General features: G+C 42.1%; 1 protein-coding gene across 3 annotated transcripts in view; it reads left to right on the top strand.

Annotated features, from left to right (window-relative positions):
* The window catches only part of ece1 (endothelin converting enzyme 1), a 29,753-nt gene that overhangs the window by 861 nt on the left and 10,584 nt on the right, over positions 1 to 18,308 (top strand). Inside the window, exons 1-3 of one of the 3 annotated variants that reach the window (XM_026167124.1) lie at positions 7,429 to 7,548; positions 8,295 to 8,381; positions 16,165 to 16,300. In XM_026167124.1, the coding sequence (XP_026022909.1) occupies positions 7,519 to 7,548; positions 8,295 to 8,381; positions 16,165 to 16,300 (253 nt within the window). In that variant the 5' untranslated portion in view covers positions 7,429 to 7,518. Of the gene's footprint in view, positions 1 to 7,428; positions 7,549 to 7,689; positions 8,382 to 16,164; positions 16,301 to 18,308 lie in introns of those variants that run through there. The other 2 variants (XM_026167125.1, XM_026167123.1) reach the window with 2 other exon arrangements.

Genomic DNA, 18,308 nt, shown 5'->3' with positions numbered 1-18,308 from the left:
TCAGCTTTAGGAGGAATTGGATTTCCTGATTTTCATGTCCTTTTGCCACTTCCTTTTCCTCTCTGTTGAGAGCTACTTCTGCTTTTCACTGCTTTTTCTTTTTAATTTATGTAGCAATTAACCAGTCCAAACTCAAGTTAAAATCAATATCTAGGTTGTTTGAAATACTGCTCTGTTGATTGCTGGCACAGAAGGCAACTATTTGTACAGTTTCATGCCTGGGTGATTGATTGCTTTAAAGATGTTTACAAGGCTCTGGAGGTGTTGCACTTGGGGAGCTTGGTTCACCCAGTTATTCATTACCTAGGTGTGATCAGGAGTGTGCTGCAGGATGCCATAACAACAGCAGGAACAGGTAATCTGCTGTTATCTGTTTGTGCTGGTGCAAGATTCCGTGTGCCACTCCTTTTAATCCTGGCCTTATGCTAAAAAGGTCCTGCTTGGAGCGCTTTAATCATATATGAGAACTATATTGAAATATAGCAATATGCCATATTATATGTATCAGGGCAAATATTATTCTACCACGTTTAACTTGTGTGCATGCAGGGTCAGGATGACTGAACTTAATACTTTGGTTACTTGCAGCAGACACACAGCATGATGGCGAAACAAGACCTGGCTCATTGATATTTGATCACCGTACATACGTCAGAGTACCTGAAAAGTACACAGAATAATGAGTTGGAGTCGTACACTAACCAGGAATCTGAAGAATTTCAGAGCTGAAACCTGCATATTAAAAACCATGTGAGAGAAAATGCAAGCTCTTTATTTTGTCAAAGGAGGCATACACAGAACACTAAAAATAGGCCTGAAGAGTTATGATTCACATAAAGCTCTTCAGCTTAGTTTAACAATCAGAGCTGGGAAAGCCTGGGAAAGTAGCTTTATGTCTTTTTTGTGTGTGTGTGTGTGTGTGTGTGTGTGTGTGTGGGGGGGGGGGGGGGGGGGGTCATTATCAGGGTGTTTTCCCCAAAGGAAACATTGTCTCTGCACTGTGACAAAAAATAAATTTCCACTGCTGTTTTGACATCAGGGATCAAGAGCTGCAGCCTGAGATGACTTTGTCTTATCAGCGGCCTTCAGGCAGAAACGGGAGCCTGGACACAAAAGATTAAGTGGTTGGTGGCTCCTTTTAGGAATGACTGCACCAGGCATTATTCCTAGTTTAATTTCTTTGCTTCATTTGCTACGTAAACATGCGAACATTAGGCACAGGTCGAAAACTCAGCTGACAAGTTGAAGCCGCGAGCACTGAATTGCAGTATTCCAGTAAACACAGCCAGAGGCAGCTGCAGTGTGTTCAGCCAGTTTCTCATCAGGTAATATGTTGGACTGGATCAAAAAGTTTGTACTTGTTATAGTAGGATGTTTAGTCATGTTTATGTTCGACAGGGTGGTATTCCTGGAATGTTTTTCCTGAACTTTGGATTCACACCAATGGGTTAACAAAGAGCTTTAGGCTTGGAAAGAAGCCTGTTTTTTTCTCTGCTTCTTGCTGAAAGTCTTCTGAGATTCATCTCTGCATGACAGCACAGCATGATTCAGATCTGATAAACAGAAGTCAACAGACACGTGTCTCTTGCGCAGGATACTAGGCTTATATTGTAACTTGTTTCTAGCATGTAGTCATTAATTACTGATCTTATGTGGTCTGCAGCTGCATCCAGACCTAGCGTCTCGCTGGCTTACCACAGTGGTTGACCAGGGCACACTTCTTCCCGTGCCGAATGGGTGCACTGCCAGCTCATGTCAGACAAACTTTAAATCATCTCCCTCCTTCCGCCGACATTTTTTACACATTTTCTTTTTCCTCTCGTCCTACTCGCATTTGTTTCTTTGCTAATAAACTGTCAAACTCTGCACGCCACAGCGCATGCAGCACCCAATTCTAAACACAAACACACTGAAGTTATTATTGGAAGAATGCCCGAGTGCTACAAATAATCGTCTGGTTTGCAGGATCAGTGACGAATTACTGACGCATGGTTGGGTTTACATTCTCCCTCAAAGGCCACAGTCTCCCGTCATTTCCAAGAATTGGAGGATACTTACCTCGCATACTGTCGGCTTTACTTTGGGAAGACATCTTTGGGCCCTGTGGGACACCATTAGGGATTTCCTACAAAGTGTCCACAACTGACCTTGACCACAGACTGTTAGTGTAAGATTTGCATCATTTTATGTTTTCATATGCCTCCCACTTGTCACTTAGCGTGACTTCCTTTAAGAAAGGGCATCAACAGGAACTTGTGAGCAGGAGAGACCTAAGGTTCATATTTATAATTTATAACTCTTTCTTTCAGGTCTGTGTGGATGAGTGTATATTAGTATTGCATCAAGTATTACAATTCACATTTCTTGAAAATAAAAGAGGCCTTTATTGGTCACAAAATATTAACAGGAAAGGGGAAGTGGTATTGTGACTATGTAGTGATTCAACTCAATCTGTGTGGCAATCTGTGCGTACACATCTGCACAGACTCTAGCTGCCAGGAAAGTGTTCAGAAACAGTGAATGTGCACAGGAATGCCTGTGCAGCAACAACGTGGACAGTGCCAGTAAATACTGCATTTTGTTATCCTGCACTGTGATCCAAAGCAGACTACATGATTAAACCGGGGTGTTTTTCTTTTTTGCATATAATTTTGTTGAGTTACACTCACTTTGTTTAATTCATGAGGCGCTTTTTTTGTTAAATGGAACAGCTGTAATCCTTTAATGAGTTATAGGTCAAATATTGATGGAGCAAAACGTATGTGTGTCAAACGAGAAAGTCAAACGTCAATGTCCCCATTAGACCTTTTGCTTTGAGCTATAGGCCATTCGAAACCATTTATATAATTGAAAGTGTATCTATGCCCTCATATTCTGCCCTACCTCTTTCCCCTCATCATTTTAGTCCTTCCATTTTTTCATAAGCTGATTGTATGACCCAGCAGGCCAGCTGCCAGCCCTTTATTGGAGTTCATAAACACACCAGCACAGTGATGGTTTTTGCAAAGTATGTAGAATCATCCTTTTTGCTTGTTTGTTTTTTGGCATGCAACTAATCCTGCAGTGTTTGTCGCAGAAACACAATGACGACTGCTACAGCGTGGGTCTTGGTGTCAGATTTTCAAAATAAAAGCCACCGGTTTCTTAATGTAAGCTCAATGTGCTTTAAAATATATCCAGTTTCCAAAATAAAAACGCTGAGTTATTGTTTGTTTTGTTTTTTTTAAAGAAAGCACTTTCCTTCTTAATGTAAGCCTGATATGTTTTTTTTATAATAAAGCCCCTAGTTAGATCTAGGAAGTTATGAGGACAACAACAAGCAGTAGTTTTATTTCAGAATAAAAGTCCCCAAACAGTTATTGGCTGGTATCAGTGTCTTCCCTAGTAAGTTTTATACTACTGATCAGAATGAAAGCCTTTTAATTAAATTTTTTTTTTCAGTTTCCTTCTGCTTCAGTAACTATTTCTTTTTTTAAGTTGGCTTATTTATGTACAACTATTTAAGCAGCAAGCAGCCGACCAAGAACAGCAGTACCAACAAATCCAACACTCTTTCTCAACAAATTTTCAGTTTAACTTCAACTGTTCCCCTCCTCCCAATGGGGTTCATTTCATAAATCTCATCTAATAGAAACCAAGATTTAGTAGGAATCACAGGAATTTGTGCTCCTGGTTTGCATGGAATTCTCGAGGATTTTTGTGGTAGGAACATCAATTTTTGTTTATGAGAGACGAGTGGGAACTAAAAGAAAGGATCTGACCTTCTGGCTGTGCTTATGAGACAATCTAATAAAGTCTTAATCAAGTAAACATTTATTTCAGTCGCGGGTTTGGTTTTTGGTCAAAAGGCTAACATGTGAACTGTGCCCACAAGGGGAAAAACTAAGATTGGACAAAAGTGCTATTTTAGAGTCTGATTATATGCTTGATGATCAAAATACTCCAGGCAAAAATGTTTTTAATATATCCCCCTGTGGCGTTTTGCATTGTGGTGACACATTTACCGGGTTGACAGGCAGCTGAAGTTAATCATTGTCCTGTTAACAGTGTTGAAATTGTAGTATAAGAACGATCTATATCTCTGGCCTCTTGTGCTTCAGGTGTTTACTAGTGAACTGCAGATATGTATATTTACTACCCAAAAGTCTACAGTCTTACTTGTGTAAGACAAGCAAGACAACTTTTTGTGATGCATAGTCTGGAGTCTTGCTGCAACAGAGTAGATGACTTTACACGTGGTTGCCTGGTTGGCAGAGGCAGGATGTAAACAACAACCAAGATGGCATTTAAAAACTTCCAGAGCATGTAATGTGTGTGTAACCTCACAGCTAGCAGTTCAATGTCAGAGCTGCTGAAAGTGACCTGGGTGGCGCAGTTTGTTAATAAAAGCAGCAATCCAGTCAACGCTTTCCTTGCCACTCTGATCTTTTCCTGTTACCAGAAACGCCTGAAAAGCTGTATCAATAGGAGCCAGTAATTCTGAGGCAACAGGCTATGGGGAGTATTAGAAAACAAAGTTGTGTAATGTCAGTCGCTGTACTAAAAGATCTGTTTATGAATTGTAAGTGATAGGAAGTAGCTCCTTAGGTTTGGAAGTTTCAAATTAGCTCTTAAAAATGGATTGCGCATTGCAATCAACCATCCAGGAAAGTAACTCTCCAAAAGTTGATTCTGTTCATCTGGACGTAATAATAATGATAATAATGGATTGGATTTATATAGCGCTTTTCAAGGCACCGAAAGCGCTTTACAATGCCACTATTCATTCACTCTCGCATTCATACACTGGTGGAGGCAAGCTACGGTTGTAGCCACAGCTGCCCTGGGGCAGACTGACAGAAGCGAGGCTGCCATTTCGCGCCATCGGCCCCTCTGGCCAACACCAGTAGGCAAGTAGGGTAAAGTGTCTTGCCCAAGGACACAACGACCAGGACAGAGAGCCCAGGGATCGAACCGGCGACCTTCCGGTCACAGATACGCTTCCACGTAGCGTAACGTCAACATTTGGAGATTGCACATTGCCTTTGAGAATAATCGGAACATTTGGAAATTGACTCTTTGAATTGCAAGCAAGAAACTATACTGTGGTGTGTAGTTTAATATTCCCCAAAAATGATGTCCAATTATTCAAATATTTGAGATTTATTGTGAAACAGGCTGCTATGAATACATTCATAAACTCAGATGGGTTTTAAATTTTGCTTAATTTAAACACCACCACTAACATTTTTTTTGTGTGTTAGTTTTTTAAATGTGATTAAAGGTCAAAAATGTAGAACCCAAGAGGCAGGTTTAGCTGCAACATTGACACCCAAAAAAGAATTACAAGTCTAAACAAAGTCCAAAAGGCTTGTGCAAACACCACAGTAATCCACGAGACCACAAGGAGGGACACCAGGTGGAACAGCAGACAGCCTAACCAGTGACACGGGGCGAGACAGGAAAATAAATGAAGACAGGTGAACCTAATGAGGGTGGGGCAGGGGAATCACAAAAGTGGCAAAGTAACACACAAAGACACATATGACACTGAAAAAGAGGAAGTGAGTGGTAGTGACACAGAGTGAAGAAAAAGGAAATACAGGAGACATGAGAAAGTAGTGCTTTTTAAGAAAATAAACGAGATAAATCTTAAAAACTAAATAAAAACGTAAACACTATATAAGTCATTCATGAAAGTTTCTTTATGTCCATCCATCGTGTATCCAGTTTCGTTGACACTGTAGGATTTAACTGATATTCCATGTCCCCATTTGTCCATGTTCTACCTGGAGGAGCCGTCCCACCCCTACCCACCAGGCTTGATTGGTGTCCCCCTGGAAGAGGAGGTGGCTGGGGAGAGGGTGTTCTGGCCATCTCTGCTTAAATTGCTACCCCTGTGACCCCAACCTAGATAAGCACTGAAAAATGAAAGGATAGACAGCTATGGTTTAAATCTGTACCCTGCACCACAGAATGACGTGCACCTTCACAGTAATATAACTACATGTTTCTGCCATACAGACCACAACAGCTGTGATAGGGCTGTTTGGTAGCATTATATGGTATAACCTCAGTATATTGAGTAACACAGGGAGGATACCTCTGTGTAATAAAAGTTGTAACTGTCTCTTGCTTACAGTTATATAGTTAGCACAGTACTAAATCATGCTGAGGTTTAGCCGAGACACCCTTCAGAGAAAGCTAATTTCCCCTGCTCACATTCCTGCTCATATTCTTTTGGTCATAAAAGCATCACCATTCATCCAATTTTTCTTATTCAGTTCAGGGTCTTAGCTAGTCGCCAGTCATTTAGAGAGACAGACAATCATGCGCGCTGCCATTCACAACCACGGCCAACTTAAAATCAACAGTTAAGCTAGCATGTATGTATTTGGACTCATGTAGGGGGCCAGAGTACCCACAGGAAGAACATGTGTTCCAGCTGGGCGGCAGATTCAAAAATAGGCTACAGTGCTAGACACAATGCTATGAGAACCTTATTGCTCTCCCTCCCATCATCACAGGTCAAAAATAAAGCAGCTGCTTTATAAAATCTTTATAGCTTCTTCAGCAGATTAAAATGATTTGCAATATGATGTGTTGTCTAATAAATGGATCCATGTGCAAGCCTCAGCTAGGGTTAAACTTCTTTGTTATTTGGTGACCAGCTTCCCACTCCAGCTCATAAAGGAAACTTTGAAGTGCTATTTCTATACATTATTATGAAATATTCTTAGTATTACCTTACCTTTCAAGTTATTTTTCTTTTTATAACGGAAAGTTAGTGTGGTTGTGCATTATTGGTGTTTGTGTCGCTTACCCACTTAAATCAGCCAGACATTATGCTTTAATAAATAGAGCCATGATACAGTTTCTTTTATTTTTTACATATACTTCCCAAAGAAGGAATGCCTGCTGATGGTCGGGCGACCGTGGCTCAGGGGGTTGGAAATCGCATCTGTAACCGGAAGGTCACCGGTTCGATCCCTGGGCTCTCTGTCCTGGTTGTTGTGTCCTTGGGCAAGACACTTTACCCTACTTGCCTACTGGTGTTGGCCAGAGGGGCCGATGGCGTGATATGGCAGCCTCGCTTCTGTCAGTCTGCCCCAGGGCAGCTGTGGCTACAACTGTAGCTTGCCTCCACCAGTGTATGAGAGTGACTGAATAGTGGTATTGTAAAGTGCTTTGGGTGCCTTGAAAAGTGCTATATAAATCCAATCCATTATTATGGTCAGCTGTAGATATTCTTTGTCTTATGTGTTTAGGTTATACCGATGACAGGTTCCACTTACACGTCATGGTGCAGGATTTCTGTTCTGTCACTTCCTGATTTATTTTGTAATCCTTGGACCATGTTCATTCCTGTTAGCTTTGCTTCTGGTCCTTCTTACGTTTCCCTCCAATTTTCCACCACACCTGTCCCCAATCAGATAATCACTCTCCCCAGCATATATACTCACAGCTTCCCTTCCGGTTGGCTTCTTTTTTAAAACAGCTTTTTCATGTTTGTGCCCCTTTTTGGGTGAGGGATTAAACATGAGAAGAAGTGGCTGTTATGACTTTCAGGTAACAATTGCAAAAGAAACTGAGCATGTATGTAAAAGATTGTTGTTGTTTTTTTTTTCTGTGCTCCTCCTCCCAGTCCATTGTGTCCTATAGAAAAGACAAAGGGCGTGAACTACAACTGCGCGCTTGCCTCCACAAATCTAAGTGAAACCACATTTGAGTATGTGCTTTCACACACACTCACATAGACGCGCACGCTCACACAATCTGTACCATACACTCAGTCTCAGTCATGTAAAAGTCAGAGCTACTTCCCGTTTTTCAGTAGTTCCGGCTTCTCTGTTGCCGTGTTTGCACAGACCGTGCTGAAAAGGAAGTCTACAGAAACTTTGCTCAGGAAGAGAGGGAGAGGAGAAGCGCAAGGAGATCGTACTTTCAGGAGGAGGAGGTTTTCCTACTGTTGTGAAGTTTGCTGCAGGGTCTCTCTGCCTGAAGCCATGGGGGTGTTTGGAGGTGTTGAGAGAACTGGAGGGAGCAGAAAAGTGCTTTGAAAGGCAGACCAACACGTGTTGTTTTTTTTATGTTCCATTTGTTTTTCCCCCAAGCAGTTTTGCTGTGTGAGTGAAAGAAGTAAACCGGATAATTTTTTCTCCTGATGGATTTTAGAGGGAAACCCTACTCTGCCTTAAATTCCTGAAGAACAGACACCGCACGCAAAAACTCTCACACACGTTAGTGGGATGTTATTAGATGCTTGAAGCAACATGGAAGCTCTGAGAGAGTCTTTTCTTAATTTGACTTTTCAGATGTCCGCATACAGGCGAGCCACTCTGGACGAGGAGGACGTGGTGGACTCCACCAGTGACGATATCTACCCATCAGCTCCCATGCAGGTAAGAATGCAAATACCTTGGGCTAAACCTAAGAAACAGGTTGGTGCTGGTACTGGATTATTATAGAACATGTGGGTAAGTGTGTAATTGTTGAGGTTTTGCACCTGGTATAAGACAACACATTTTCTAAATTTTTAATTACAGATGAACCAACAGCGGCTTATGCTTATGATTAGTTTTTTCTTTTTAAGCAAGCTGTCCTCATTTAGTGGTTCAATAAAAGCCGCCACTCTAGCCGTAGTATTAGTTTAACTTGTCTACCCGGAACTTTAAGATATCTAGTACTTAGAAATGTATTCCTATTCTGATTTATGAAGGAATTTGAAGTCTTCATGTAATGTTGCATTGGCCAAAACATCTAAATAGAGGCCTCATTCTGAACTGAGCATGTGTATGAAATAGAAGATTATAAGATTAGTGAGTATATTTGCATGACAGTTGAACGAAAGATGGCCTAACCGCTAGTGAGCTGGGACATATCCTCCCCAGTGTCTGTAGTTCTCAAACTAAATTTGGATCCCCTGGAATACTGTTAATGAATAAGTTAAAAATAAAAAGGCTTTAAACTCTTCCAGAAAAAGTCACCAGAAAAAAAAACTGTGGTCACATCACTTGTGTGGGTTTCATCCAGTTCTGTCCAGAGACGGCATTTTGTTTTTGCTCAGTGATGGACGGGGTGCATCCAACTCTCACCCAGCATCAGCTGGTATCAGTCCACTGAAACTGGTTGGATAAGCAGTTAAGAAAAGGCATGAATTGATGGATAACTGCATAGCTGTCATTTTTATCATTTTCATACATGTTGGGTGCAGATTGCTGCATCTTATTATTTATTTATTTTATTCATGGTGGGGACAAAATAAAACTGTAAAATAAAATTATCAGTGCTATAACTGAAAACGGTCTATAGTTCAAGCAATACTGAAATCTGAACTTTGCCTCCACTGTTCTGCTTGGCTTTCAGTGTGGCATCAAGCACAAATTAACCATGTCAACAGTAAAAATGATAAAGCTAGCTAAATTAAAGAATTCCCAACAGCATGTATTTGTATTTTACAGGAGCGTTGCAGAAACATCCTGGAAATGTTATTCTCTGTAGTAAAAACAATGCAAAAAGCCATAATCAAAACACTAAGAGTATGCTGTTGCTACTGCCCTTCTACTCATGTATTTGGTTGACAGCATTTTGAGATCATTTTACAACATTTCAGCAATTTGGCAAATATTAATGTTTGGACAAATGTCTTAATTGTTACTTGTAAAATTTAAAAATGATTTGTCTCCTGTGTCTTAGAGAGAAGACCACAACGCAAGAATATTCCACAAATTGACTTTAGTTTTCAAACAGAATGAAATTGGTTGCTTTTTTTCTCCCCATTGAGATGAAGTTGTCTTTATTTTTTTTATGGTTTTCACACAAGGAAGTTTTTGCGCACAGACACTGAAGCATTTAAGTGTGAAATCCTTTGTATTTTTTCTGCTTTATGAAAGAACACAACATGTATAAAGGATTTCACTGAGACTGCAGATAGAGCATTTGGCCTCATTGCTTAAGTTAAACAGTGTATTGTTCATGTCCATACAGTGCAGACAGACACTGTTTTGTGCAGTTCGTTCATTCTTTAGGTGCTTTATTTAACCAGGATTGAAACTGTGTTCAAACTGTGCCTAGATTCAAGTATAACGTGTGGGGTTTTTATTTTTGTGAAATGAAATGTAGCTTCCTAAGACTGTGGCAAACTACAGGTGAGAAAGACTTGGCAGTGATTATCCCAATTGTGCTCAGAAATGCAGCTCTGCACCAAACCTGCTTAATTCACTAAGGCTCTGGGATTAAGAAGCCGCCTTTGCTTCGATCACACTTTAATTTGACTTGTGAAAATGTGTTGTTGTTTTTTTGTTTTTTGTTTTTTTTCCGCCTGTCCCATTTGGTTCTTTAGCCATCAGAATTGTTGTCTGAAGACCAACAAGGATACCCAATGGATTTACTTTGCCGAATGGATCATCGTGGCATTGCCGTATTGGTCCATTTGGTCGATCTTTGTTTTTATTATTTATTATATTTTATTTTCAGATGTTACAGACGGGACAGACATGAGTGAGAGATAGGAAAGGGAGAAAGAAAGAGGAAGGAAAGGAAAAACAGAAGGGGAGAGGGACAGTGAGAAAGGGGGGGGAGGAAAAAAATAAAAATCTCCTGGATCACCTGTTGAGAGAAGAATAGAAAACAAGCAAAAAAAGACAAAAAAAAAAACAAAGCAACATACTAAACACAACACAATCGCATTAATCTAGCTAAGTGTAAACAGCAGTAAATACTAAATATTCAATGTTGTTGTGCAGCACGCAGGACAGATGTGCTTCGAAGTAGCAGCCAAGAAAGGTGTAATTTGGGTCTACGAGCAGTGAACACCCGTGTGCATACCTGTGTGGATCAGCGCGCTTGTATTCCAAAGGTTTCTCCATGTAACGATCTGCTAGGGAGTGTGGGGGGGCCACAGCCCCGTCCTCCAGGGTGTGAAGCAGGTATGGAGGAGATCAAAACTCCAGACATCCAGAGGCCCCCAGAACACAAGAAACCATGGAAGACCAACAGAGGGGCAGCCGCGCCACTGTTCCAGTAAGAGCTGAGGAGAGTCCCAGATGAGGGTTCACTCAGCAGCCGCGGAGCAGAAGCCAGGGGGAGTTGCAGTGACGCGCCCGTGAGCTCCGCCGGCCGCCAGCTGTGCCTGAGTGACCGAGCCCCAGGCCGAGAGGCCGGGGGCACCCCACCCCCGAAGGGGCCCGAGCGAGCCCCAGGCTCCAGGCCCCGATAAGCAGCCGTCAAGGAGTGAGCCGGTGTGTACCCGGACGCCCACCCCCACACACAAAGAACCACCAACGCACCGACCCCTGAGGGAGTCCGCCACTGGCAGGGGAAGTGGTGGTAGGTGGAGATAGGCCTCCAAACCTTGGAGGGCCTGAGGTGTCCCCAGAGAGGTGGCGTCTGATACCCAACCTGACATATAGACACAGACATACAGGCACACACAGACACAAACATCCATTCCCCCCCCTCATGCTCTCATATGCACTCACTCCACACTCAACCAACGTGGAGACAGACATAAAGAGACGCTGTACACACGATCACACTCCCCAAGCGTACTCTACAAACCGGGTCTAGGTACCCTTACCCCTGGAGGGGGGAACTGCACCCAGACCCAGGTGGTGTTACCCTTTTCCCTGCGGTGGGGAGAGGCAGACCACCCCGACTCCGTAGCAGCAGGGAGGCCCCACACTCCAGACCGCAGTCGGACGGCCAACTCCACCTAGCCCTCCCGCTCCAGCAGGCCACAGAGAATGGGGGTGGGAGAAGACTCCAAACCTCCCTCCACCCGCTTATTGTAGTGTTGATGCATGTGTGTTCTAAGGTGCAATTAAAACCCAGGAGGGCATGGAGCTACCTGCCAGAGAGCAGCAGGTAAGCGCATGGTCCCTCCTGCTAGCCCTCAATGTCTACGTGTATTTAAAATTGAGAGGTGGGCAACGACGCCAGGGGTGAGGTGTACACCCTGATGGTAATTTGGACTCCGTGTATCGTGCCCACCCCCAAGATCCTATATGTATGTGTAATGAGAGTGTGAGTAATGTGAATGTCTAAGTTGTGGGATAAAATTGAGGCAGAGGCAGCCAGAAGGGGACGGGGGGGTAGCCTCCTCTGCACCCTGGTGACATACCCCTACTCCAAGGCCCTGCATGTGTGGGTGGTTGTGGTGGAGCGGGAAGAGAGAGGCAGCTGGAGATGGGGAGGGAAGGAAGGGAGGGGCAGGTAACCCCTCCCTGGGGCCAGCTCCCCCGCTGACCCCAGTAGGCACCCCCATACTCCGCGACCCACCAGGGAAAGGGGGCCCAGGCCCATCCAGACCGGGGCCCAGTGCAGCAGCGCCTCCCGGCCCCACAGAGCCCGGGACAGTCCACCCAACCCCACCACAGAGAAAACTGCACCCACCCCACCATCCACTCATCTTCCAGACTACATAAGACAATAGACGCCCAGGCTGAGATCTTCCTCCACCTCTCCTGTATCTCCCCCTCCTGCAGAGAGAGTTCCTGAAGAGAGGAAAGCTCCTGCAAGATGTGACCATCTCCCCCACCAGTTGAAGAGCCCCCCAGGCGGTTCGACGCACCGGCGGCACCCTGCTCCAGGGCCGGGCCCCCATGCACCCACCCGCCCCAGCCCAGAGACGGAGCGCCCCCAGAACCTCACGCCCATCCCGGACCCACCCAGGGGCAGCCAGGCTACCAGGTCAGTAACCCACGTCCGTCAGCACAGACCCTCCCCTAGCCCCGCTGCACGCAGCCGCGAGGAAACAGTCACCTGAGAGCCAACAGAGCCCCCAACCGGACATGACCGCTACCCCGGGTTGAGCCCCCCAAGGAAGATGCCTCCGGGGAACCCCCCGACGCCCTAAGCCTGTCCCTACCCCCACACCAATCACAACAGTGAAGGCGGGACCAAACTATGACCCCCCACCCCCACTAGGTGATGGAGCTGATCAAAGGAGCCCAGAGCAATTGATCTGGTGTGGTGGTAGAGGCTGTATCAAGACTAATGTAATCTAATGGATAATTTCTATATTGGTTAGAATTAAGATTATTTTTATTTTTCCAGTTCATGAGGACTGTTTTCTTGGCTATGCATAGGGCAGTGAAAATCATATGGGCGATATTCTTTTCTGAAGTGACATTATCTAAGCTGCCCAGTAAACACACTAAGGGGGAGGTTGGAATGTTACATTTCAGACACTTTGATAAGTCTTCACATATCTCGCGCCAAAACTTTTGCACTGGTGGACAGAACGTAATGTAATTGTCTGGTGTATTGCCTTGACAGTGTGAGCAGTTGTTGGAAGATGTAAAGCCCATCTTGAACATCCGATGACCTGTATAGTGCACTCTATGTAGTATTTTGTATTGAATTAATTGCAGACTGGGATTTTTAATTAATTTAAAGGTTTTTAAGCAAATCTGAGACCAGAAGTTTTGGTCTAAGCTGACTGATAAATCTGCTTCCCACTTTCCAATAGGAAGGGATATTGATTTATCTAATTTAGAAAGTGTTCTGTATATTTTAGATAATTTGGGGGATTTAAGAGTAAGAAAATGTGCCGCACTTAGTGGTGTTTGTAATTCAACTTGACTGAGGTTAAATTTCTTTTTTACTATGGATTTAATTTGTTGATATTCTAAAAATCTTTTCTTGTTGATCCCATATTGTGCAACTAGTCTGTCAAATGGAATAAATTCTGTTCCCTCTAATATATGTTCTAAGTATTTAATTCCTTTACAACTCCATTCTGTGAAATTAATCATATTATTGTTTTGTAATATGTCAGGGTTATTCCAGATAGGTGTACGTTTGCATGGGATTAATGAAGACTCCGTTATTTTTAGAAACTCCCACCATGCTGTCAGAGAAAAGCTGATGTTGATACTTTTAAAGCATTCATGTCTTTTGATGTTTGAGCTAATAAATGGTAGGTCTGAAATCTCTAGATCCTTGCATAGTGCCTGTTCAACATCTAGCCAGGGCTCAACTAAGAGGGTATGTTTTAACCATTCTGAGATGAACTGAAGCCTGTTGGCTAAGAAGTATTGGTAAAAATTAGGCAGATCTAATTCTCCTCTATCCTTGGTTCTTTGTAGCGTTTTTAAGCTGATACGCGGGGGTTTATCTTTCCAAAGGAATTTGGAAATATATGAATCCAGAGATCTGAACCAATCTTGTGATGGTTTGTTAGGGATCATCGAAAATAAGTAATTTATTTTTGGCAAGATCATCATTTTTATAGTGGCGACCCTTCCCATGAGTGATATGGGTAAAGATTTCCATCTAGTCAGATCGCCTTCTACTTTCTTTAGAAGTGGGATGTGGTTTAGTTAAGTCTGAAAGCTTAGGAGAGACATTAATACCTAAATATTTAATATTTCCGGATTGCAGTGGGGCAGAGGAAGAATTATGGAAGGAGCAGTTAATGGGGAGAACTGTAGATTTTGGCCAGTTAATTGAGTAATCTGAAACTCTTGAAAACCAGTTTATTAAAGTAATTAACTCAGAGGTTGGTTTGTGTGTTTTGCAGAAAAAGCAACACATCATCCGCATAGAGACTGATTTTATGTTCTGTTCTTACATTTTATGCTCTTAATTGTTGTAGCCTGTCTAAATGCTGCTGCTAGAGGTTCGATAAAAATTGCAAAAAGTGAAGGGGAGAGTGGGCATCCCTGTCTGGTGCCCCTCAGGAGATAGAAGCTGGAGGATGTCTGGTCATTTGTTCTGATACGAGCTGTTGGGGAATTGTATAATATTCTTATCCAGTTTATGAAAGAGTTTCCAAAACCAAATTTGTGTAAAGTTGCGAATAAAAATTTCCAGTTAACTCTGTCAAATGCTTTTTCTGCATCTAGAGATAATATTATGGTTTCGATGTTTTTATCGTATGAGTAGTCTATTAAATTAAGTAATCTACGAGTGTTTGTTGAGGAGTGCCGACCTTTTATGAAACCAGTTTGGTCAGGATGAATTAAGAGGGGGGTCATTTTCTCTAATCTCTTTGAGAGAGCTTTGCAGATTATTTTAAGGTCTACATTTAAAAGAGAAATTGGACAATAGCTTGAGGGAAATAAAGGGTCTTTGCCTGGTTTTAGCAGGAGACTAATGTTGGCAGAATTCATATTTGGTGGTAGTCTGCCCTTTTCCTCGATTTCCTGCAACATGCCGTGGAATACTGGTGCCAAAATTATCCAGAATTCTTTGTAGAATTCTGCAGGGAAGCCGTCTGGACCTGGAGCCTTATTATTGGGCATACTTATCAGGGCTTCCTGGAGTTCACTTGGCGTCAGTGGCGAATCCAGTTCCATTGCTTGACTATCTAGTAATTTTGGAAGAGTTACGTTGTCAAGAAACAGATCAATTTCATTTTTAGATGGGTTTATTTGTGGTGAGTATAAAGTTTCATAGAAATCCCTAAAAATGTTGTTTATTCTTCCAGGATCATATATTATGTTCCCCGATAAATCTTTAGCAGCACATATAGTTGTTTTTTTCTTTATTTATTTTTAGCTGGTTAGCTAGAAATCGACCTGATTTGTTACTGTGTTCAAAATTCTGCAAGCGAAGTCTTTGTATAAGGAATTGTGTTTTTTTTTTTTTTGTTTTTTTTTTAAGCTGGTTAAATATCTTTAACCTTGTGAAAATGTCTACTAATAGCAGCAAATCTGATCCCTATATTTATAGATTTGGCATACCTGGCTTCAACATGGTGTAGTGTGTGGAATGAACAAAAGTCACCATTTATTTATAGGAGTCTCGTTCAGACTGACCAGAGTCTGTAATGTGTCCATTGAAGGATACGAGTGACTCTTGGAGTCAGTCTTTGAGCCACTTTTCAACAGATCGTTATCAGTAAACTCATCATTTAAAGGGTGAACACCAAAAGCAGCAGATAAAGTTCAGCGTTGTCTTGTCTTATATTAGGCCAAAAGTAAACTGTGCTTTTATTAGTGAGGAAACAATGAAAGAATGCTTGACCTCTTTCAGTGTATGAGGGCTGAGGAGACTAATGGAGAAGCCATTGTGCTGTGAAACCATACCTGTCATCAAATCCCTGAGAAACTTTATCTAGACACAATATTTTCCAGTTTTTGTTCACAAGTAAATACACTCATTGTGTGTCATTCATGCAGTAGTGTCTGTGGCTTTGAATTTTAAAAAGCCATCTAAAAGATTTGTGTATGTGTGTAGGTGAGTCTTCTGCACGGCCGTTCCTCGTGTTGGCCGAGCAGGACACGGATGGAGAGGAGGCTAATGTGCTTGGTGTGCATTCTGTCAGTGGGCCTGTTCGTAACTCTCATCACAACTGGGATTTTCTACAAACAGAGTGAGTCCAAAGTTTTATTGACACCTCAATATTACTATTTTGATCTTTCAGTGATTTTATATTTCTAATCTTATTTATTTTTTCTGAACTCCACAAAAGAATGAAAGAATCCTAGCCTGTAATTAACTTATACACTTAAGTTTTAAAATCAGCTGCTTCCAGTAACTAAGAAAATGATGCAGAAACAATCAAAAATATTTGGATTTTCAAAATAGGTTTAATTCTAAAAAATAAAATAAATAAAAAATTACATTGAAAGGAGCCCAGTGCCTGTATTTACAAATGTCATAAATGACCCCACACAACTTTACGTTCTCCTCGCCACATCACATGTCTTGTGAAAGCTTCAGGTGAAGAAGACACATTATTATTGGAGAATTTTTAGAACGGTCACAGCTACACTTACAAATATAGATGGTTCAAAGGTGACCCTGCTTGATCCCTTGAAAGTTGAGGTCAATCAACAAATTTGTGCTTGATGTATTAGACACTCTTTTGCAATGTAGAAATGCAAAGGGTGACCTTGTGTCCACAAACCCAGAGCAAGACTCAAGAAAATCTAGCAAAACATAAAAGCGCTACCCCATTCATGCATTTTTCTTCCCTTTATCCAATTCAGGGTTGTGAGTGGGATTGGGAGATCCCCCTGGACAGGTCTTGGGCTATTACAGGGTTAACATATGGACAATTGTTCATGCTCACATTTACATCTTCAGCCAGTTTACTGTAAAATCACCTAACCCTCTGAATTGTGGGAAGAAGCTGGAGTGTCTGCCAAAAAACAGACACTGGGAAGACATGCAAACTCCATAGAGAAGGCCCAAACCCAGAATATTCTTGCTTTAAAGTGACAATGCTGACCACTGCTGTCCTAAGTGTTTTGAAAAGTCACCTCTGCAAAACATGAAATGGAAAAGGCACAAGAATGCTACACCCATTTTAATTACAGTAGTACCAGTTGGCCTCATTGCTTAATCAAAGAGACATGACTCTTTTTTTTTTTTAAAAAAAAAAAAAAAGGCACCAGGCTTTGTTTTGAATTTCCCTGCCTCCAGGGTTTAAAGGTTATATTTGTACTTCTAAATGTGAAACTATAGCAAAAAGCTTACTTACTGCACTTTTTTCATTGTTCTGCACAAGGAAAGACTGTAAGACTACAATTTGCGAGGGGTTATTAAATAGAGAGTTGTGCAAAGTTTGTTCTTACTAGACTTATTAGATTCTTACTAGAATGTCTGGATTAAGTTTCTTCAAGTCTAAGCCAGAGACCTTATAGAAGAGAGAGGCATGGCACTCAATGTTGTAAAAAAGTAAATATGACAGAATTCTATAATGGTCCAAATGAAGAGAGGGCAAGTAAACTTGAAATTATATTAAAACTAAGTCTGTAAACTTTAAGCTTCAAGCAAACACTTAGGGTTTTATTTGAAGTGTTATTAACATAAACTTTTTTTTTTTTTTTTTAATGTTAATAACACTTCAAATAAAACCCTAAGTGTTTGCTTGGGGGTATTTCCCAAGCCCAGAGCAAAAGCCAAGTGGTGAAATTTGTTTCTGGAAAGACTTTGGTATAGCAAAGTTAACTAAATACACTGAACAAAAATATTTGGGAACCGCTGACCTAGAGGATCGCCTGAGACCAGCTACCCAGACAGCTGCAGCAACAATTGGTTTGCATAACCAAAGAATTTCTGCACAAACTGTCTCAGGGAAGCTCATCTGCATGCTCGTCATCCTCATCGGGGTCTGGACCTGACTGCAGTTCGTTGTCACCAACTAGAGTATGCAAACACTCACATTCGATGGCGTTTGGCACGTTGGAAAGGCGTTCTGGTCACAGATGAGTCCTGGTTTTCACTGTTTAGGGCAGATGGCAGACAGCGTGTGTGGCGTCGTCTGGGTGAGCAGTTTGCTGATGTCAACGTTGTGGCCCATGGTGGCGGTGGGGTTCTGGTATGGGCAGGCGTATGTTATGGACAACAAACACAGGTGCATTTTATTGCTGGCA

Source organism: Astatotilapia calliptera, chromosome 5, assembly GCF_900246225.1.
Source record: "Astatotilapia calliptera chromosome 5, fAstCal1.2, whole genome shotgun sequence".
Classification (NCBI taxonomy): Eukaryota; Metazoa; Chordata; class Actinopteri; order Cichliformes; family Cichlidae; genus Astatotilapia; species Astatotilapia calliptera.
This window is presented reverse-complemented; position numbering and strand designations above follow the sequence as displayed.